The sequence below is a fragment of the Festucalex cinctus genome, chromosome 15 (assembly GCF_051991245.1).
Source record: "Festucalex cinctus isolate MCC-2025b chromosome 15, RoL_Fcin_1.0, whole genome shotgun sequence".
Lineage (NCBI taxonomy): Eukaryota > Metazoa > Chordata > Actinopteri > Syngnathiformes > Syngnathidae > Festucalex > Festucalex cinctus.
The window spans coordinates 24,632,770-24,655,789 of record NC_135425.1 but is presented as its reverse complement, the minus strand read 5'-3'; the positions used below and the strand labels follow the sequence as shown (position 1 = coordinate 24,655,789).

General features: G+C 26.0%; 1 protein-coding gene across 17 annotated transcripts in view; it reads right to left on the bottom strand.

The window, feature by feature from the left end:
• Window positions 1-11,860: 11,860 nt before the first annotated feature.
• LOC144002721 (tenascin-like) overlaps window positions 11,861-23,020 on the bottom strand; it is a 46,161-nt gene continuing 35,001 nt past the window's right edge. For all 17 annotated transcript variants that reach the window (XM_077498174.1, XM_077498176.1, XM_077498175.1 and 14 more), the window contains 2 exons: window positions 22,811-22,974; window positions 11,861-12,262 (listed from right to left, as the gene is read on the bottom strand). In XM_077498174.1, coding sequence (XP_077354300.1) covers window positions 12,152-12,262; window positions 22,811-22,974 — 275 coding nt within the window. In that variant the 3' untranslated portion in view covers window positions 11,861-12,151. The remainder of the gene's footprint in view (window positions 12,263-22,810; window positions 22,975-23,020) is intronic.

The following is a 23,020-nucleotide window of genomic DNA, read 5'->3' as shown; positions in this document are numbered from 1 at the left end:
GTCCAATCAGCTCAAACTATTGTACAGAATGTCCCGCCTTTTCCCGACGAAATTACTGTGGGGAGGGAGCAGTAAATTCATCTGTCTATTGCCAGGTTAATAGTTTTCACGAAGGATAAAGAATATGTTGTGTTCAAATTTGTTTTGTTCTAAGGTTGATACAACTTTGATGCTAGTTTTGTTAGCACATCTATGGTGCTTCGCATTGTGTGTTAGCATTAAGCTAGTGAACTTTCAGTCAATTTGGGGCTATGCTAATGTTATTTGGGCAAGACCGGGGGCTGCCCCATTGGCCAGCCAATATGACTTGATGAAAAAAAAAAAAAAAAAAAAAAAAAAAAGATAAGGCAGAGAGTTCAGACGGCTTATCAGCGAGAGGCCAGATAGCAGGAGAGAGCAGCCGGTTCACGTCTTGCTTAATCATTGACAGAAACGTTCAGCGGTAAAAAGCCACGGCCACAATTAGACGGAAAAGTTCACTTCACGTTTACCTTCAAATGTGATGTCATGTTTTTTTAATGTCATATTTTGTTCACTTCTGTAAATTCTGAATTGTACGGAGCCCCTCTGGTCTCAGGGTCTGATTTTTTATTTTTTTATTTTTTTGCTAATCTGTACCCACAGTTTACTAATCTGTACCCACAGTTTAGTAAACCATATCCACAGTTTAGCAAACCGTACCCACAGTTTACTAATCTGTACCCACAGTTTACTAATCTGTAACCACAGTTTACTAATCTGTACCCACAGTTTACTAATCTGTACCCACAGTTTACTAATCTGTACCCACAGTTTAGTAAACCGTACCCACAGTTTAGTAAACCATATCCACAGTTTAGCAAACCGTACCCACAGTTTACTAATCTGTACCCACAGTTTACTAATCTGTAACCACAGTTTACTAATCTGTACCCACAGTTTACTAATCTGTACCCACAGTTTACTAATCTGTACCCACAGTTTAGTAAACCGTACCCACAGTTTACTAATCTATACCCACAGTTTACTAATCTATACCCACAGTTTAGTAAACCGTACCCACGGTTTACAGATTAGTAAACTGTGGGTGCAGATTAGCAAAAAAAAAAAAAAAGATAATAAAAATTCAGACCCTGACACCAGAGGGGCTCCGAAGAATTGACTAGCCATCTTTAAAAAAAAAAAAAAAAAGAATAAAGTTACTGACCAAGTGTGTCTAAGTTTAGCTGCGAGGATTCATTGTCAGCATAATCCCGTTTTGATCCCGTCAAACCCAAAATAAACCCAACGCTCCTGAGAATGAGGCCCTAATCCGCCATCAGCGCACCAAACCGAGTCCGGGGACGCGTCGGGGCGGACTGCTCGTTATTGTTCACGCAGGATTTTTTTGTCCATGTTCAACATGTAAGGGTTGAACATGAAATTGTTGTCCATATGCGCCCTACAATCGTTTGGCGACCAGTCCTGGGTGTCACCCAGGTTTCCGCCAAGACTCCTGCTAGGTGCTGCTGTTTTGGTTAGCAAGTGGCGCTAACTCTTTTTTTTTTTTTTTTTGTGAATGTGAGTGGACGAGTGGCGCGTTGACGTTTGCGGCCGTAAGGAGCTTTGCGCGCAGATGGCCGGCGCGATGATGAAAGAAATTGGGCTCGTGATCTCGTGACCCGGCTCGTACGTGCGCTCGACAAACGCGCGCAATCCTCTTAAGGCGAAAGTCCACGTACAGGCTGCTGAAATGTGCGCGGTATTTGTGAGTTTTACACTAGGAGGAGGTTTAAAAGTGGGAGTTTTAAATCAAGATGGGGGTTTTCAAATTGGGGTTTTAAACTATTAGGGTCTTAAAGTGGGGCTTTGAACTAGGGTCAAGGTTTTAAAGTTGGTTTTAAACTGGGGTTAGCGTTTAAAAAAGGTGTCTGTAAACTGGAGTTAGGGTCTCAAAGTAATGTCGAACCGAGTTGGAACAGAAGGTACACACAAATGATGATGAAAAAAAAAAAAAAAAAAAAAGACCTCATAAAGTGTCAACGGTCGGCACAAAAGTCACACAAAGGTGCCGTTAGTGTTGACAAAAGGTACACAAAGTTTATAAATGTACACATACAGTCCAAAAGGGTCAACAAAATGTCAACCTTCGTGACGGCAAAAAGTAAACAGTGTCAACAAAGTGTAAAAAACAAACAAACAAAAAAAGAAAGAACAAAAGGTCACTTATGGGTCCGCAACACGTCACAATGGTGTCAACAAAAGTGGTCCACACAAAACGTATGCAAAGTTTCCACTAAATTCTCACAAATAAAGTTGAGCAAAGCAACAAATATCGGTTTAATCATTTATTTCTTACTTTTTTTTTTTGTGTGTAAACTAACCTGTACATTTTGTTGACAATGTTTTGTTGTTATGAAGTTAAACCCTATTAGACACTGGTGAACACTGCCACCTGCTGGCAGCAAATGGAAATGAAGTGCACATTATTTATTTTTTTTTTTCAAACCAACACTTTAATTTGCCCTGAAATCGAAAGAAACCTCAATTGAATGAGTTCATGTTCGTAATTGAACATATGATGATGTTGTGGATGATGTGCCAAATGAAGGATGCACTCGTAACATATGTCAGATGTCGAGTGTTTTGTTTTTTTTTGTTTTTTTTTAAGACGACCATGTATAGTAAGACTTTTTTTTTTTTTTTTTTTTTTAAAGACGACCATATATAGTAAGGCATTTTTTTAAATGACGTAAGTTGTTTGTTTTTTTTTTTAATGACCATGTATACTAAGATGTTTTTATTTTTTTAATTATTTTTTTAAAAGACGACCATGTAAAGTAAGACTTTTTTTTTTTTTTTTTTTAAAGACAAACATGTATAGTAAGGCATTTTTTTAAACGACGTAAGTTGTTTTGTTTTTTTTAATGACCATGTATACTAAGACGTTTTTATTTTTTTTATTATTATTTTTTTTAAAAGACGACCATGTATAGTAAGGCATTTTTTATTTTATTAAAAAAAACAAAAAAAAACGACCATGTATAGTAAGGCGTTTTTTATTTTATTAAAACAAAAAAAAAGGACCATGTATAGTAAGGCGTTTTTTATTTTGTTAAAAAAAAACGACCATGTATAGTAAGGCGTTTTTTATTTTATAAAAAAAAAAAGACCATGTATAGTAAGGCGTTTTTTATTTCGTTAAAAAAAAAAACGACCATGTATAGTAAGGCGTTTTTTATTTTGTTAAAAAAAAAAAAAAAAAAAAAAAAACGACCATGTATAGTAAGGCGTTTTTTATTTTATTAAAAAAAAAAAACAGAAAAAAAAACGACCATGTATAGTAAGGCGTTTTTTATTTTGTTAAAAAAAAAAAAAAGGAAAAAAAACGACCATGTATAGTAAGGCGTTTTTTATTTTGTTAAAAAAACGACCATGTATAGTAAGGCATTTTTTATTTGATTAAAAAAACGACCATGTATAGTAAGGCATTTTTTATTTTGTTAAAAAAAAACAAAAAAAAAACGACCATGTATAGTAAGGCATTTTTTATTTGATTAAAAAAACGACCATGTATAGTAAGGCGCTTTTAATTTTATAAAAATAAAAAAAAAAAAAAAAAAAGACCATGTATAGTGTGGCGTTTTTTATTTTGTTAAAAAAAAAACGACCATGTATAGTAAGGCGTTTTTTTATTTTGTTAAAAAAAAGAAAAGAAAAAAAAACGACCATGTATAGTCAGGCATTTTTTATTTTATTAAAAAAAAAACAAAAAAAAAACGACCATGTATAGTAAGGCGTTTTTTATTTTGTTAAAAAAAAAACGACCATGTATAGTCAGGCATTTTTTATTTTATTAAAAAAAAAACAAAAAAAAAACGACCATGTATAGTCAGGCGTTTTTTATTTTGTTAAAAAACAAAACAAAACAAAAAAACGACCATGTATAGTAAGCCGTTTTTTATTTCATTAAAAAAACAAAAAAAAAATTGACCATGTATCGTAAGGCGTTTTTTATTTTGTTAAAAAAAAACGACCATGTAAGGCGTTTTTTATTTTATTAAAAAACAAAAACAAAAAAACGACCATGTATAGTAAGGCGCTTTTAATTTTATTAAAAAAAAAAAAAAAAAAGACCATGTATAGTGTGGCGTTTTTTATTTTGTTAAAAAAAAACGACCATGTATAGTGTGGCGTTTTTTATTTTGTTAAAAAAAAAACGACCATGTATAGTAAGGCGTTTTTTATTTTATTAAAACAAAAAAAAAGGACCATGTATAGTAAGGCGTTTTTTATTTTGTTAAAAAAAAAAAAGGAAAAAAAAAACGACAATGTATAGTAAGGCGTTTTTTATTTTGTTAAAAAAAACTACCAAGTATAGTCAGGCATTTTTTATTTCATTAAAAAAAACCACAAAAAAAAACGACCATGTATAGTAAGGCGTTTTTTTATTTTGTTAAAAAAACGACCAAGTATAGTCAGGCATTTTTTATTTCATTAAAAAAACAAAAAAAAAATTGACCATGTATCGTAAGGCGTTTTTTATTTCGTTAAAAAAACGACCAAAGGCGTTTTTTATTTTGTTAAAAAAAAACGACCATGTAAGGCGTTTTTTATTTTATTAAAAAACAAAAACAAAAAAACGACCATGTATAGTAAGGCATTTTTTATTTTGTTAAAAAAAAAAAAAAAAGGAAAAAAAACGACCATGTATAGTAAGGCGTTTTTTATTTTATTAAAACAAAAAAAAAGGACCATGTATAGTAAGCATTTTTTATTTTATTAAAAAAAACAAAAAAAAACGACAATTATAGTAAGGCGTTTTTTATTTTGTTAAAAAAAACTACCAAGTATAGTCAGGCATTTTTTATTTCATTAAAAAAAACCAAAAAAAAAACCGACCATGTATAGTAAGGCATTTTTTATTTTATTAAAACAAAAAAAACAAAAAAAAAAGACCATGTATAGTAAGGCATTTTTTATTTTGTTAAAAAAAACGACCATGTATAGTAAGGCGCTTTTAATTTTATTAAAAAAAAAAAAAAAAAAAGACCATGTATAGTCTGGCGTTTTTTATTTTGTTAAAAAAAAAAACGACCATGTATAGTAAGGCGTTTTTTTATTTTGTTAAAAAAAAGAAAAGAAAAAAAAACGACCATGTATAGTCAGGCATTTTTTATTTTATAAAAAAAAAAACAAAAAAAAAACGACCATGTATAGTAAGGCTTTTTTTTATTTTGTAAAAAAAAAAAAAAAAGAAAAAAAAACGACCATGTATAGTAAGGCGTTTTTTATTTTGTAAAAAAAAAAAAAAAAGACCATGTATAGTAAGGCGTTTTTTATTTCGTTAAAAAAAAGGACCATGTATAGTAAGGCGTTTTTTATTTTATTAAAAAAAAAAAAAAAAAAAAAAAAGACCATGTATAGTAAGGCATTTTTTATTTTGTTAAAAAAAACGACCATGTATAGTAAGGCGCTTTTAATTTTATTAAAAAAAAAAAAAAAAAGACCATGTATAGTGTGGCGTTTTTTATTTTGTTAAAAAAAAAACGACCATGTATAGTAAGGCGTTTTTTTATTTTGTTAAAAAAAAGAAAAGAAAAAAAACCGACCATGTATAGTCAGGCATTTTTTATTTTATTAAAAAAAAAACAAAAAAAAACACGACCATGTATAGTAAGGCGTTTTTTATTTTGTTAAAAAAAAACGACCATGTATAGTCAGGCATTTTTTATTTTATTAAAAAAAAACAAAAAAAAAAACGACCATGTATAGTAAGGCGTTTTTTATTTTGTTAAAAAAAAAACAAAAAAAAAACGACCATGTATAGTAAGCCGTTTTTTATTTCATTAAAAAAACAAAAAAAAAATTGACCATGTATCGTAAGGCGTTTTTTATTTCGTTAAAAAAACGACCAAAGGCGTTTTTTATTTTGTTAAAAAAAAACGACCATGTAAGGCGTTTTTTATTTTATTAAAAAACAAAAACAAAAAAACGACCATGTATAGTAAGGCGCTTTTAATTTTATAAAAAAAAAAAAAAAAGACCATGTATAGTGTGGCGTTTTTTATTTTGTTAAAAAAAAACGACCATGTATAGTAAGGCGTTTTTTATTTTATTAAAAAAAAAAAAAAAAAACGACCATGTATAGTAAGGCGTTTTTTATTTTGTTAAAAAAAAAAAAGGAAAAAAAGACGACCATGTATAGTAAGGCGTTTTTTATTTTGTTAAAAAAATAAAAAGGAAAAAAAAAACGACAATGTATAGTAAGGCGTTTTTTATTTTGTTAAAAAAAAAAAAAAGGAAAAAAACCGACCATGTATAGTAAGGCGTTTTTTATTTTATTAAAAAAACAAAACAAAAAACGACCATGTATAGTAAGGCGTTTTTTATTTTATTAAAAAAAAAAAAAAGACCATGTATAGTAAGGCGTTTTTTATTTCGTTAAAAAAAAAGGACCATGTATAGTAAGGCGTTTTTTATTTCGTTAAAAAAAAAAGACCATGTATAGTAAGGCGTTTTTTATTTTGTTAAAAAAACAAAACAAAAAACGACCATGTATAGTAAGGCGTTTTTTATTTTATTAAAAAAAAAAAAACGACCATGTATAGTAAGGCGTTTTTTATTTCGTTAAAAAAAAAACGACCATGTATAGTAAGGCGTTTTTTATTTTATTAAAAAAAAACAAAAAAAAACGACCATGTATAGTAAGGCGTTTTTTATTTTGTTAAAAAAAAAAAAAAAAGGAAAAAAAACGACCATGTGTATGTAGTAAGGCGTTTTTTATTTTGTTAAAAAAACGACCATGTATAGTAAGGCGTTTTTTATTTTGTTAAAAAAAAAAAAAGGAAAAAAAAACGACAATGTATAGTAAGGCGTTTTTTATTTTATTAAAAAAAAACAAAAAAAAACGACCATGTATAGTAAGGTGTTTTTTATTTCGTTAAAAAAACGACCATGTATAGTAAGGCGTTTTTTATTTTGTTAAAAAAAAAAAAATGGAAAAAAAACGACCATGTATAGTAAGGCGTTTTTTATTTTGTTAAAAAAAAAAAAGGAAAAAAAAACGACAATGTATAGTAAGGCGTTTTTTATTTTGTTAAAAAAAACTACCAAGTATAGTCAGGCATTTTTTATTTCATTAAAAAAAAAACAAAAAAAAAACGACCATGTATATATAGTAAGGCATTTTTTATTTTATTTAAAAAAAAAAAAAAAAAACGACCATGGAGAGTAAGGCGTTTTTTATTTCGTTAAAAAAACGACCATGTATAGTAAGGCGTTTTTTATTTTGTTAAAAAAAAAAAAGGAAAAAAAAACGACCATGTATAGTAAGGCGTTTTTTATTTTGTTAAAAAAAAAAAGGAAAAAAAAACGACAATTATAGTAAGGCGTTTTTTATTTTGTTAAAAAAAACTACCAAGTATAGTCAGGCATTTTTTATTTAATTAAAAACAAAAAAAAAAAAAACGACCATGTATAGTAAGGCATTTTTTATTTTGTTAAAAAAAACGACCAAGTATAGTCAGGCATTTTTTATTTTATTAAAAAAAAAAAAAAAAAAAACGACCATGTATAGTAAGGCATTTTTTATTTCGTTAAAAAAAACGACCAAGTATAGTCAGGCATTTTTTATTTCATTAAAAAACAAACAAAAAAAACGACCATGTATAGTAAGGCATTTTTTATTTTATTTAAAAAAAAAAAAAAAACGACCATGTATAGTAAGGCGTTTTTTATTTTGTTAAAAAAAACGACCAAGTATAGTCAGGCATTTTTTATTTCATTAAAAAACAAACAAAAAAAAACGACCATGTATAGTAAGGCGTTTTTTATTTTATTAAAACAAAAAAAAAGGACCATGTATAGTAAGGCGTTTTTTATTTCGTTAAAAAAAAAACGACCATGTATAGTAGGGCGTTTTTTATTTTATTAAAAAAAAAAAAAATGACCATGGATAGTAAGGCGTTTTTTATTTTGTTAAAAAAACCCGACCATGTATAGTAAGGCGTTTTTTATTTTATTAAAAAAAAACAAAAAAAACGACCATGTATAGTAAGGCGTTTTTTATTTTGTTAAAAAGAAAAAAAAAAAAGACCATGTATAGTAAGGCGTTTTTTATTTTGTTAAAAAAACGACCATGTATAGTAAGCTGTTTTTTATTTTATTAAAAAAAAAAAAAAAAAAAAAAAAGACCATGTATAGTAAGGCGTTTTTTATTTTGTTAAAAAAAACGACCATGTATAGTAAGGCGTTTTTTATTTTGTTAAAAAAAACGACCAAGTATAGTCAGGCATTTTTTATTTCATTAAAAAAAAAAACAAAAAAAAAACGACCATGTATAGTAAGCCGTTTTTTATTTTATAAAAAAAAACAAAAAAAAAACGACCATGTATAGTAAGGCATTTTTTATTTGATTAAAAAAACGACCATGTATAGTAAGGCATTTTTTATTTTGTTAAAAAACAAAAAAAAACGACCATCTATCGTAAGGCGTTTTTTATTTTCTTAAAAAAAAAAAAAAAATGACCATGTATAGTAAGGCGTTTTTTATTTTATTAAAAAAAAACAAAAAAAACCGACCATGTATAGTAAGGCGTTTTTTATTTCGTTAAAAAAACGACCATGTATAGTAAGGCATTTTTTATTTTATAAAAAAAAAAAAAAAACGACCATGTATAGTAAGGCGTTTTTTATTTTGTTAAAAAAACGACCATGTATAGTAAGGCGTTTTTTATTTCGTTAAAAAAACGACCATGTATAGTAAGGCATTTTTTATTTTATTAAAAAAAAAAAAAAACGACCATGTATAGTAAGGCGTTTTTTATTTTGTTAAAAAAACGACCATGTATAGTAAGGCATTTTTTATTTTATTAAAAAAAAAAAAAACGACCATGTATAGTAAGGCGTTTTTTATTTTATTTAAAAAAAAAAAAAAATGACCATGTATAGTAAGGCGTTTTTTATTTCGTTAAAAAAACGACCATGTATAGTAAGGGGGTTTTTTATTTCGTTAAAAAAACGACCATGTATAGTAAGGCATTTTTTATTTTATTAAAAAAAAACAAAAAAAACGACCATGTATAGTAAGGCGTTTTTTATTTTGTTAAAAAGAAAAAAAAAAAAGACCATGTATAGTAAGGCGTTTTTTATTTTGTTAAAAAAACGACCATGTATAGTAAGCTGTTTTTTATTTTATTAAAAAAAAAAAAAAAAAAAAAAAGACCATGTATAGTAAGGCGTTTTTTATTTTGTTAAAAAAAACGACCATGTATAGTAAGGCGTTTTTTATTTTGTTAAAAAAAAACGACCAAGTATAGTCAGGCATTTTTTATTTCATTAAAAAAAAAAACAAAAAAAAAACGACCATGTATAGTAAGCCGTTTTTTATTTTATAAAAAAAAAAAAAAAAAAAACGACCATGTATAGTAAGGCATTTTTTATTTGATTAAAAAAACGACCATGTATAGTAAGGCATTTTTTATTTTGTTAAAAAACAAAAAAAAACGACCATCTATCGTAAGGCGTTTTTTATTTTCTTAAAAAAAAAAAAAAATGACCATGTATAGTAAGGCGTTTTTTATTTTATTAAAAAAAAACAAAAAAAACCGACCATGTATAGTAAGGCGTTTTTTATTTCGTTAAAAAAACGACCATGTATAGTAAGGCATTTTTTATTTTATAAAAAAAAAAAAAAAACGACCATGTATAGTAAGGCGTTTTTTATTTTGTTAAAAAAACGACCATGTATAGTAAGGCGTTTTTTATTTCGTTAAAAAAACGACCATGTATAGTAAGGCATTTTTTATTTTATTAAAAAAAAAAAAAACCGACCATGTATAGTAAGGCGTTTTTTATTTTGTTAAAAAAACGACCATGTATAGTAAGGCATTTTTTATTTTATTAAAAAAAAAAAAAACGACCATGTATAGTAAGGCGTTTTTTATTTTATTTAAAAAAAAAAAAAAATGACCATGTATAGTAAGGCGTTTTTTATTTCGTTAAAAAAACGACCATGTATAGTAAGGCATTTTTTATTTTATTAAAAAAAAAAAAAAACGACCATGTATAGTAAGGCGTTTTTTATTTCGTTAAAAAAACGACCATGTATAGTAAGGCATTTTTTATTTTATTAAAAAAAACAAAAAACGACCATGTATAGTAAGGCGTTTTTTATTTTGTTAAAAAAACGACCATGTATAGTAAGGCATTTTTTATTTTATTAAAAAAAAAAAAAACGACCATGTATAGTAAGGCGTTTTTTATTTTATTTAAAAAAAAAAAAAAAAAGACCATGTATAGTAAGGCGTTTTTTATTTCGTTAAAAAAACGACCATGTATAGTAAGGCATTTTTTATTTTATTAAAAAAAAAAAAAAACGACCATGTATAGTAAGGCGTTTTTTATTTTGTTAAAAAAAAAAAAAAAAAAGACCATGTATAGTAAGCCGTTTTTTATTTTATTAAAAAAAAAAACCAAAAAAAAACGACCATGTATAGTAAGGCATTTTTTATTTGATTAAAAAAACGACCATGTATAGTAAGGCATTTTTTATTTTGTTAAAAAACAAAAAAAAACGACCATGTATCGTAAGGCGTTTTTTATTTTCTTAAAAAAAAAAAAAAAAAAATGACCATGTATAGTAAGGCGTTTTTTATTTTGTTAAAAAAAAACGACCATGTATAGTAAGGCGTTTTTTATTTTATTAAAAAAAAACAAAAAAAAACGACCATGTATAGTAAGGCGTTTTTTATTTCGTTAAAAAAACGACCATGTATAGTAAGGCATTTTTTATTTTATTAAAAAAAAAAAAAAACGACCATGTATAGTAAGGCGTTTTTTATTTTGTTAAAAAAACGACCATGTATAGTAAGGCATTTTTTATTTTATTAAAAAAAAAAAAAACGACCATGTATAGTAAGGCGTTTTTTATTTTATTTAAAAAAAAAAAAAAAAGACCATGTATAGTAAGGCGTTTTTTATTTCGTTAAAAAAACGACCATGTATAGTAAGGAATTTTTTATTTTATTAAAAAAAAAAAAAAACGACCATGTATAGTAAGGCGTTTTTTATTTTGTAAAAAAAAAAAAAAAAAAAAGACCATGTATAGTAAGCCGTTTTTTATTTTATTAAAAAAACAAAACAAAAAAAAACGACCATGTATAGTAAGGCATTTTTTATTTGATTAAAAAAACGACCATGTATAGTAAGGCATTTTTTATTTTGTTAAAAAACAAAAAAAAACGACCATGTATCGTAAGGCGTTTTTTATTTTCTTAAAAAAAAAAAAAAAAAATGACCATGTATAGTAAGGCGTTTTTTATTTTGTTAAAAAAAAACGACCATGTATAGTAAGGCGTTTTTTATTTTATTAAAAAAAACCAAAAAAAAACGACCATGTATAGTAAGGCGTTTTTTATTTCGTTAAAAAAACGACCATGTATAGTAAGGCATTTTTTATTTTATTAAAAAAAAAAAAAAACGACCATGTATAGTAAGGCGTTTTTTATTTTGTTAAAAAAACGACCATGTATAGTAAGGCATTTTTTATTTTATTAAAAAAAAAAAACGACCATGTATAGTAAGGCGTTTTTTATTTTATTTAAAAAAAAAAAAAAAAAGACCATGTATAGTAAGGCGTTTTTTATTTCGTTAAAAAAACGACCATGTATAGTAAGGCGTTTTTTATTTTGTTAAAAAAAAAAAAAAAAAAGACCATGTATAGTAAGGCGTTTTTTATTTTGTTAAAAAAAAACGACCATGTATAGTAAGGCGTTTTTTATTTTATTAAAAAAAAACAAAAAAACGACCATGTATAGTAAGGCGTTTTTTATTTTGTTAAAAAAACGACCATGTATAGTAAGGCATTTTTTTTAAACGAAGATTTTTTTTTTTTTTTTTTCAAAAAGCTGATGAAGTTAAACCCTATTAGACACTGGTGAACACTGCCACCTGCTGGCAGCAAATGGAAATGAAGTGCACATTATTTATTTTTTTTTTTCAAACCAACACTTTAATTTGCCCTGAAATCGAAAGAAACCTCAATTGAATGAGTTCATGTTCGTAATTGAACATATGATGATGTTGTGGATGATGTGCCAAATGAAGGATGCACTCGTAACATATGTCAGATGTCGAGTGTTTCTTTTTTTTTTTTTTGGCGAGGATCTGGTGGAGCTGAAGTTCTCTCTCTCTACGATCTTTTCCTCCTGCTCTCGGGAATTCCAAAGTCGGTTGGTCGGAGTTTCATCTCGGCGAACTCGATGGAGGTCTCGTGTCCCTTCCAGTGGAACCAGTTGACGCCCTGTGGAGTGGACGGGCAGTTTTGAGAGGGAGGTAAACTCGTGAGGACCAGACTGCGGCGGAGCTTGCCATCAGGCAAGGCTTGGGGCCCCTTAGCCAGCAGGGGCCCCCAGAGAGCCAACAGATTAGACATAAGCAGTGCAGCAATGACAACTGACAGTCTCAAATTCCCTGTTGCAGTGATTTGATCGCCTTGATGGGATTTGCTGTAAGTTTGCAACAGTTTGTGTAATAAAGTATTTAGAAAAAAAAAAAGTCTCAAATTCCCTGACTCAAAAAAATAAATAAATAAATCATGACCATGTATAGTAAGATTTTTATTTTTTTTTTTTTTTTAAAGATGACCATGTATAGTAAGGCATTTTTTATTTTGTTAAAAAAAAAAAAAACAAAAAAAAAAAACGACCATGTATAGTAAGGCGTTTTTTATTTTGTTAAAAAAAACCGACCATGTATAGTCAGGCATTTTTTATTTTGTTAAAAAAAAACGACCATGTATAGTAAGGCGTTTTTTATTTTATTAAAAAAACAACAAAAAACGACCATGTATAGTAAGGCGTTTTATATTTCGTTAAAAAAACGACCATGTATAGTAAGGCATTTTTTATTTTGTTAAAAAAAAAAAAAGGAAAAAAAAACGACCATGTATAGTAAGGCGTTTTTTATTTTGTTAAAAAAAAAAAAAGGAAAAAAAAACGACCATGTATAGTAAGGCGTTTTTTTATTTTGTTAAAAAAAAAAAGGAAAAAAAAACGACCATGTATAGTAAGGCGTTTTTTATTTTGTTAAAAAAAAACGACCATGTATAGTAAGGCGTTTTTTATTTTATTAAAAAAAAAAAAAAAAAAAAAAAAAAAAAAAAGACCATGTATATATAGTAAGGCGTTTTTTATTTTGTTAAAAAAAAAAAAAAGGAAAAAAAAACGACCATGTATAGTAAGGCGTTTTTTATTTCGTTAAAAAAAAAAACGACCATGTATAGTAAGGCGTTTTTTATTTTGTTAAAAAAAACAAAAAAAAACAAAAAACGCCTTACTATAGTAAGGCGTTTTTTATTTTGTTAAAAAAAAAAAAAAAGACCATGTATAGTAAGGCGTTTTTTATTTCGTTAAAAAAACGACCAAGTATAGTCAGGCATTTTTTATTTCATTAAAAAAACAAAAAAAAAATTGACCATGTATCGTAAGGCGTTTTTTATTTCGTTAAAAAAACGACCAAAGGCGTTTTTTATTTTGTTAAAAAAAAACGACCATGTATAGTAAGGAATTTTTTATTTTGTTAAAAAAAAGACCATGTATAGTAAGGCGTTTTTTATTTCGTTAAAAAAACGACCATGTATAGTAAGGCATTTTTTATTTTGTTAAAAAAAAAAAAAGGAAAAAAAAACGACCATGTATAGTAAGGCGTTTTTTATTTTGTTAAAAAAAAAAAAAAGGAAAAAAAAACGACCATGTATAGTAAGGCGTTTTTTATTTCATTAAAAAAACGACCATGTATAGTAAGGCGTTTTTTATTTCGTTAAAAAAACGACCATGTATAGTAAGGCGTTTTTTATTTCGTTAAAAAAACGACCATGCATAGTAAGGCGTTTTTTATTTTGTTAAAAAAAAACGACCATGTATAGTAAGGCGTTTTTTATTTTATTAAAAAAAAAAAAAAAAAAAAAAAAAGACCATGTATAGTAAGGCGTTTTTTATTTTGTTAAAAAAAAAAAAAAGGAAAAAAAAACGACCAAGTATAGTAAGGCGTTTTTTATTTCGTTAAAAAAAAACCGACAATGTATAGTAAGGCGTTTTTTATTTTGTTAAAAAAAACTACCAAGTATAGTCAGGCATTTTTTATTTCATTAAAAAAAAAACAAAAAAAAAAGACCATGTATAGTAAGGCATTTTTTATTTTGTTAAAAAAAAACGACCAAGTATAGTCAGGCATTTTTTATTTAATTAAAAAAAAAAAAAAAAAAATGACCATGTATAGTAAGGCGTTTTTTATTTTATTAAAAAAAAAAAAAAAAAAAAAAAAAGACCAAGTATAGTCAGGCGTTTTTTATTTTGTTAAAAAAAAAAAAAAAAGACCATGTATAGTAAGGCGTTTTTTATTTCGTTAAAAAAACGACCATGTATAGTAAGGCATTTTTTATTTTGTTAAAAAAAAAAAAAGGGAAAAAAAAACGACCATGTATAGTAAGGCGTTTTTTATTTTGTTAAAAAAAAAAAAAGGAAAAAAAAACGACCATGTATAGTAAGGCATTTTTTATTTGATTAAAAAAACGACCATGTATAGTAAGGCATTTTTTATTTTGTTAAAAAACAAAAAAAACGACCATGTATCGTAAGGCGTTTTTTATTTTCTTAAAAAAAAAAAAAAAAAAATGACCATGTATAGTAAGGCGTTTTTTTATTTTGTTAAAAAAAAAAAAGGAAAAAAAAACGACCATGTATAGTAAGGCGTTTTTTATTTTGTTAAAAAAAAACGACCATGTATAGTAAGGCGTTTTTTATTTTATTAAAAAAAAAAAAAAAAAAAAAAAAAAGACCATGTATATATAGTAAGGCGTTTTTTATTTTGTTAAAAAAAAAAAAAAGGAAAAAAAAACGACCATGTATAGTAAGGCGTTTTTTATTTCGTTAAAAAAAAAACGACCATGTATAGTAAGGCGTTTTTTATTTTGTTAAAAAAAACAAAAAAAACAAAAAACGCCTTACTATAGTAAGGCGTTTTTTATTTTGTTAAAAAAAAAAAAAAAGACCATGTATAGTAAGGCGTTTTTTATTTCGTTAAAAAAACGACCATGTATAGTAAGGCATTTTTTATTTTGTTAAAAAAAAAAAAAGGGAAAAAAAAACGACCATGTATAGTAAGGCGTTTTTTATTTTGTTAAAAAAAAAAAAGGAAAAAAAAACGACCATGTATAGTAAGGCGTTTTTTATTTCGTTAAAAAAAAACGACCATGTATAGTAAGGCGTTTTTTATTTCATTAAAAAAACGACCATGTATAGTAAGGCGTTTTTTATTTCGTTAAAAAAACGACCATGTATAGTAAGGCGTTTTTTATTTTGTTAAAAAAAAAAAAAAAAAAAGACCATGTATAGTAAGGCGTTTTTTATTTCGTTAAAAAAACGACCATGTATAGAAAGGCATTTTTTATTTTATTAAAAAAAAAAAAAAAAAAAAAACGACCATGTATAGTAAGGCGTTTTTTATTTTGTTAAAAAAAAAAAAAAAAAACGACCATGTATAGTAAGGCGTTTTTCATTTTGTTAAAAAAACGACCATGTATAGTAAGGCATTTTTTATTTTATTGGAAAAAACAAAACAAAAACGACCATGTATAGTAAGGCATTTTTTATTTTATTAAAAAAAAACAAAAAAAAAAAACGACCATGTATAGTAAGGCGTTTTTTATTTTGTTAAAAAAACGACCATGTATAGTAAGGCATTTTTTATTTTATTTAAAAAAAAAAAAAAAAAAAACGACCATGTATAGTAAGGCATTTTTTATTTTATTGGAAAAAACAAAACAAAAACGACCATGTATAGTAAGGCATTTTTTATTTTATTAAAAAAAAACAAAAAAAAAAACGACCATGTATAGTAAGGCGTTTTTTATTTCGTTAAAAAAACGACCATGTATAGTAAGGCGTTTTTTATTTCGTTAAAAAAACGACCATGTATAGTCAGGCATTTTTTATTTTATTAAAAAACAAAAAAAAAAAAAACGACCATGTATAGTAAGGCGTTTTTTATTTTGTTAAAAAAAAAACGACCAAGTATAGTCAGGCATTTTTTATTTTATTAAAAAAACAACAACAAAAAACGACCATGTATAGTAAGGCGTTTTTTATTTCGTTAAAAAAAAATGACCATGTATAGTAAGGCGTTTTTTATTTCGTTAAAAAAACGACCATGTATAGTAAGGCATTTTTTATTTTGTTAAAAAAAAAAAAAGGAAAAAAAACGACCATGTATAGTAAGGCGTTTTTTATTTTGTTAAAAAAAAAAAAGGGAAAAAAAAACGACCATGTATAGTAAGGCGTTTTTTTATTTTGTTAAAAAAAAAAAGGAAAAAAAAACGACCATGTATAGTAAGGCGTTTTTTATTTTGTTAAAAAAAACGACCATGTATAGTAAGGCGTTTTTTATTTCGTAAAAAAAAAACGACCATGCATAGTAAGGCGTTTTTTATTTTGTTAAAAAAAAACGACCATGTATAGTAAGGCGTTTTTTATTTTATAAAAAAAAAAAAAAAAAAAAAAAAAAAAAAAAAAAAAAGACCATGTATAGTAAGGCGTTTTTTATTTTGTTAAAAAAAAAAAAGGAAAAAAAAACGACCAAGTATAGTAAGGCGTTTTTTATTTCGTTAAAAAAAAACGACCATGTATAGTAAGGCGTTTTTTATTTTGTTAAAAAAAACAAAAAAAACAAAAAACGCCTTACTATAGTAAGGCGTTTTTTATTTTGTTAAAAAAAAAAAAAAAAGACCATGTATAGTAAGGCGTTTTTTATTTCGTTAAAAAAACGACCATGTATAGTAAGGCGTTTTTTATTTCGTTAAAAAAACGACCATGTATAGTAAGGCATTTTTTATTTTGTTAAAAAAAAAAAAAAAAAAAGACCATGTATAGTAAGGCGTTTTTTATTTCGTTAAAAAAACGACCATGTATAGTAAGGCGTTTTTTATTTTGTTAAAAAAAAAAAAGGAAAAAAAAACGACCATGTATAGTAAGGCGTTTTTTATTTCGTTAAAAAAAAAACGACCATGTATAGTAAGGCGTTTTTTATTTCATTAAAAAAACGACCATGTATAGTAAGGCGTTTTTTATTTCGTTAAAAAAACGACCATGTATAGTAAGGCGTTTTTTATTTCGTTAAAAAAACGACCATGTATAGTAAGGCGTTTTTTATTTCGTAAAAAAAAAACGACCATGCATAGTAAGGCGTTTTTTATTTTGTTAAAAAAAAACGACCATGTATAGTAAGGCGTTTTTTATTTTATTAAAAAAAAAAAAAAAAAAAAAAAAAGACCATGTATAGTAAGGCGTTTTTTATTTTGTTAAAAAAAAAAAAAAGGAAAAAAAAACGACCAAGTATAGTAAGGCGTTTTTTATTTCGTTAAAAAAAAAACGACCATGTATAGTAAGGCGTTTTTTATTTTGTTAAAAAAAACAAAAAAAACAAAAAACGCCTTACTATAGTAAGGCGTTTTTTATTTTGTTAAAAAAAAAAAAAAAAGACCATGTATAGTAAGGCGTTTTTTATTTCGTTAAAAAAACGACCATGTATAGTAAGGCATTTTTTATTTTGTTAAAAAAAAAAAAAGGGAAAAAAAAACGACCATGTATAGTAAGGCGTTTTTTATTTTGTTAAAAAAAAAAAAAGGAAAAAAAAACGACCATGTATAGTAAGGCGTTTTTTATTTCGTTAAAAAAAAACGACCATGTATAGTAAGGCGTTTTTTATTTCATTAAAAAAACGACCATGTATAGTAAGGCGTTTTTTATTTCGTTAAAAAAACGACCATGTATAGTAAGGCGTTTTTTATTTTGTTAAAAAAAACAAAAAACGCCTTACTATAGTAAGGCGTTTTTTATTTTGTTAAAAAAAAAAAAAAAAAAAGACCATGTATAGTAAGGCGTTTTTTATTTCGTTAAAAAAACGACCATGTATAGTAAGGCATTTTTTATTTTATTAAAAAAAAACAACAAAAAAACGACCATGTATAGTAAGGCGTTTTTTTATTTTGTTAAAAAAACGACCATGTATAGTAAGGCATTTTTTATTTTATTAAAAAAAAAACAAAAAAAACGACCATGTATAGTAAGGCGTTTTTCATTTTGTCAAAAAAACGACCATGTATAGTAAGGCATTTTTTATTTTATTGGAAAAAACAAAACAAAAACGACCATGTATAGTAAGGCATTTTTTATTTTATTAAAAAAAAAAAAAAAAAAAAAACGACCATGTATAGTAAGGCGTTTTTTATTTTGTTAAAAAAACGACCATGTATAGTAAGGCATTTTTTATTTCATTAAAAAAAAAAAAAAAAAAAACGACCATGTATAGTAAGGCATTTTTTATTTTATTAAAAAAAAACAAAAAAAAAAACGACCATGTATAGTAAGGCGTTTTTTATTTCGTTAAAAAAACGACCATGTATAGTAAGGCGTTTTTTATTTCGTTAAAAAAACGACCATGTATAGTCAGGCATTTTTTATTTTATTAAAAAACAAAAAAACAAAAAACGACCATGTATAGTAAGGCGTTTTTCATTTTGTTAAAAAAACGACCATGTATAGTAAGGCATTTTTTATTTTATTGGAAAAAACAAAACAAAAACGACCATGTATAGTAAGGCATTTTTTATTTTATTAAAAAAAAACAAAACAAAAAAACGACCATGTATAGTAAGGCGTTTTTTATTTTGTTAAAAAAACGACCATGTATAGTAAGGCATTTTTTATTTCATTAAAAAAAAAAAAAAAAAAAAACGACCATGTATAGTAAGGCATTTTTTATTTTATTAAAAAAAAAAAAAACAAAAAACGACCATGTATAGTAAGGCGTTTTTTATTTCGTTAAAAAAACGACCATGTATAGTAAGGCGTTTTTTATTTCGTTAAAAAAACGACCATGTATAGTCAGGCATTTTTTATTTTATTAAAAAACAAAAAAAAAAAAAACGACCATGTATAGTAAGGCGTTTTTTATTTTGTTAAAAAAAAACGACCAAGTATAGTCAGGCATTTTTTATTTTATTAAAAAAACAACAACAAAAAACGACCATGTATAGTAAGGCGTTTTTTATTTCGTTAAAAAAAAATGACCATGTATAGTAAGGCGTTTTTTATTTCGTTAAAAAAACGACCATGTATAGTAAGGCATTTTTTATTTTGTTAAAAAAAAAAAAAGGAAAAAAAACGACCATGTATAGTAAGGCGTTTTTTATTTTGTTAAAAAAAAAAAAAGGAAAAAAAAACGACCATGTATAGTAAGGCGTTTTTTTATTTTGTTAAAAAAAAAAAGGAAAAAAAAACGACCATGTATAGTAAGGCGTTTTTTTATTTTGTTAAAAAAACGACCATGTATAGTAAGGCATTTTTTATTTTATTAAAAAAAAAAAAAAAAAACGACCATGTATAGTAAGGCGTTTTTCATTTTGTTAAAAAAACGACCATGTATAGTAAGGCATTTTTTATTTTATTGGAAAAAACAAAACAAAAACGACCATGTATAGTAAGGCATTTTTTATTTTATTAAAAAAAAACAAAAAAAAAAAACGACCATGTATAGTAAGGCGTTTTTTATTTTGTTAAAAAAACGACCATGTATAGTAAGGCATTTTTTATTTCATTAAAAAAAAAAAAAAAAAAAAACGACCATGTATAGTAAGGCATTTTTTATTTTATTAAAAAAAAACAAAAAAAAAAACGACCATGTATAGTAAGGCGTTTTTTATTTCGTTAAAAAAACGACCATGTATAGTAAGGCGTTTTTTATTTCGTTAAAAAAACGACCATGTATAGTCAGGCATTTTTTATTTTATTAAAAAACAAAAAAAAAAAAAACGACCATGTATAGTAAGGCGTTTTTCATTTTGTTAAAAAAACGACCATGTATAGTAAGGCATTTTTTATTTTATTGGAAAAAACAAAACAAAAACGACCATGTATAGTAAGGCATTTTTTATTTTATTAAAAAAAAACAAAAAAAAAAAACGACCATGTATAGTAAGGCGTTTTTTATTTTGTTAAAAAAACGACCATGTATAGTAAGGCATTTTTTATTTCATTAAAAAAAAACAAAAAAAAAAACGACCATGTATAGTAAGGCATTTTTTATTTTATTAAAAAAAAACAAAAAAAAAAACGACCATGTATAGTAAGGCGTTTTTTATTTCGTTAAAAAAACGACCATGTATAGTAAGGCGTTTTTTATTTCGTTAAAAAAACGACCATGTATAGTCAGGCATTTTTTATTTTATTAAAAAACAAAAAAAAAAAAAACGACCATGTATAGTAAGGCGTTTTTTATTTTGTTAAAAAAAAACGACCAAGTATAGTCAGGCATTTTTTATTTTATTAAAAAAACAACAACAAAAAACGACCATGTATAGTAAGGCGTTTTTTATTTCGTTAAAAAAAAATGACCATGTATAGTAAGGCGTTTTTTATTTCGTTAAAAAAACGACCATGTATAGTAAGGCATTTTTTATTTTGTTAAAAAAAAAAAAAGGAAAAAAAACGACCATGTATAGTAAGGCGTTTTTTATTTTGTTAAAAAAAAAAAAAAGGAAAAAAAAACGACCATGTATAGTAAGGCGTTTTTTTATTTTGTTAAAAAAAAAAGGAAAAAAAAACGACCATGTATAGTAAGGCGTTTTTTATTTTGTTAAAAAAACGACCATGTATAGTAAGGCGTTTTTTATTTCGTAAAAAAAAAACGACCATGCATAGTAAGGCGTTTTTTATTTTGTTAAAAAAAAACGACCATGTATAGTAAGGCGTTTTTTATTTTATTAAAAAAAAAAAAAAAAAAAAAAAAAAAAAGACCATGTATAGTAAGGCGTTTTTTATTTTGTTAAAAAAAAAAAAAAGGAAAAAAAAACGACCAAGTATAGTAAGGCGTTTTTTATTTCGTTAAAAAAAAAACGACCATGTATAGTAAGGCGTTTTTTATTTTGTTAAAAAAAACAAAAAAAACAAAAAACGCCTTACTATAGTAAGGTGTTTTTTATTTTGTTAAAAAAAAAAAAAAAAAGACCATGTATAGTAAGGCGTTTTTTATTTCGTTAAAAAAACGACCATGTATAGTAAGGCGTTTTTTATTTCGTTAAAAAAACGACCATGTATAGTAAGGCATTTTTTATTTTGTTAAAAAAAAAAAAGGAAAAAAAAAACGACCATGTATAGTAAGGCGTTTTTTATTTTGTTAAAAAAAAAAAAGGAAAAAAAAACGACCATGTATAGTAAGGCGTTTTTTATTTCGTTAAAAAAAAAACGACCATGTATAGTAAGGCGTTTTTTATTTCATTAAAAAAACGACCATGTATAGTAAGGCGTTTTTTATTTCGTTAAAAAAACGACCATGTATAGTAAGGCGTTTATTATTTCGTAAAAAAAAAACGACCATGCATAGTAAGGCGTTTTTTATTTTGTTAAAAAAAAACGACCATGTATAGTAAGGCGTTTTTTATTTTATTAAAAAAAAAAAAAAAAAAAAAACGACCATGTATAGTAAGGCATTTTTTATTTTATTGGAAAAAACAAAACAAAAACGACCATGTATAGTAAGGCATTTTTTATTTTATTAAAAAAAAACAAAAAAAAAAACGACCATGTATAGTAAGGCGTTTTTTATTTCGTTAAAAAAACGACCATGTATAGTAAGGCGTTTTTTATTTTGTTAAAAAAAAAAAAAAGGAAAAAAAAACGACCAAGTATAGTAAGGCGTTTTTTATTTCGTTAAAAAAAAAACGACCATGTATAGTAAGGCGTTTTTTATTTTGTTAAAAAAAACAAAAAAAACAAAAAACGCCTTACTATAGTAAGGCGTTTTTTATTTTGTTAAAAAAAAAAAAAATAAGACCATGTATAGTAAGGCGTTTTTTATTTCGTTAAAAAAACGACCATGTATAGTAAGGCGTTTTTTATTTCGTTAAAAAAACGACCATGTATAGTAAGGCATTTTTTATTTTGTTAAAAAAAAAAAGGAAAAAAAAAACGACCATGTATAGTAAGGCGTTTTTTATTTTGTTAAAAAAAAAAAAGGAAAAAAAAACGACCATGTATAGTAAGGCGTTTTTTATTTCGTTAAAAAAAAAACGACCATGTATAGTAAGGCGTTTTTTATTTCATTAAAAAAACGACCATGTATAGTAAGGCGTTTTTTATTTCGTTAAAAAAACGACCATGTATAGTAAGGCGTTTTTTATTTTGTTAAAAAAAACAAAAAAAACAAAAAACGCCTTACTATAGTAAGGCGTTTTTTATTTTGTTAAAAAAAAAAAAAAAAAAGACCATGTATAGTAAGGCGTTTTTTATTTCGTTAAAAAAACGACCATGTATAGTAAGGCATTTTTTATTTTATTTAAAAAAAACAAAAAAAAAACGACCATGTATAGTAAGGCGTTTTTTATTTTGTTAAAAAAACGACCATGTATAGTAAGGCATTTTTTATTTTATTAAAAAAAAAAAAAAAAAAAAACGACCATGTATAGTAAGGCGTTTTTCATTTTGTTAAAAAAACGACCATGTATAGTAAGGCATTTTTTATTTTATTGGAAAAAAGAAAACAAAAACGACCATGTATAGTAAGGCGTTTTTTATTTTATTCAAAAAACGACCATGTATAGTGTAATAACGGCCATTTTGTAATAACTACCATTTCTTCAACCGTTCTTTGCAGTTGAGAGGCTGCATCAAAGCCTTCTGTATGCTCTAGCATTTAAAAAAAACAAAAAACGTATAAATATGTCTTTGGGACACTTAAAACAAAAAAAAAACGTATTTACACGTTATTGGGAGCAAATGAGATAATAAGGCTTGCTTACCTTACTGTGACTCTTATCTCCGTATTTTCCCATCAGGTTGACGCGATGGCAGTTTTTGTACCAGAAGGCTCCCTTGTAGGACAAAGCGCAGTTGGTGACGGCGATATCGTTGTCGTTGTCGAAAGTGGAGAAGGGACGGCCCTGGTGGTATGTCATGGAGTCGCCTGGTGCACGGGTAGGAAGATATTTCAATACACTTGCAAACTCCTT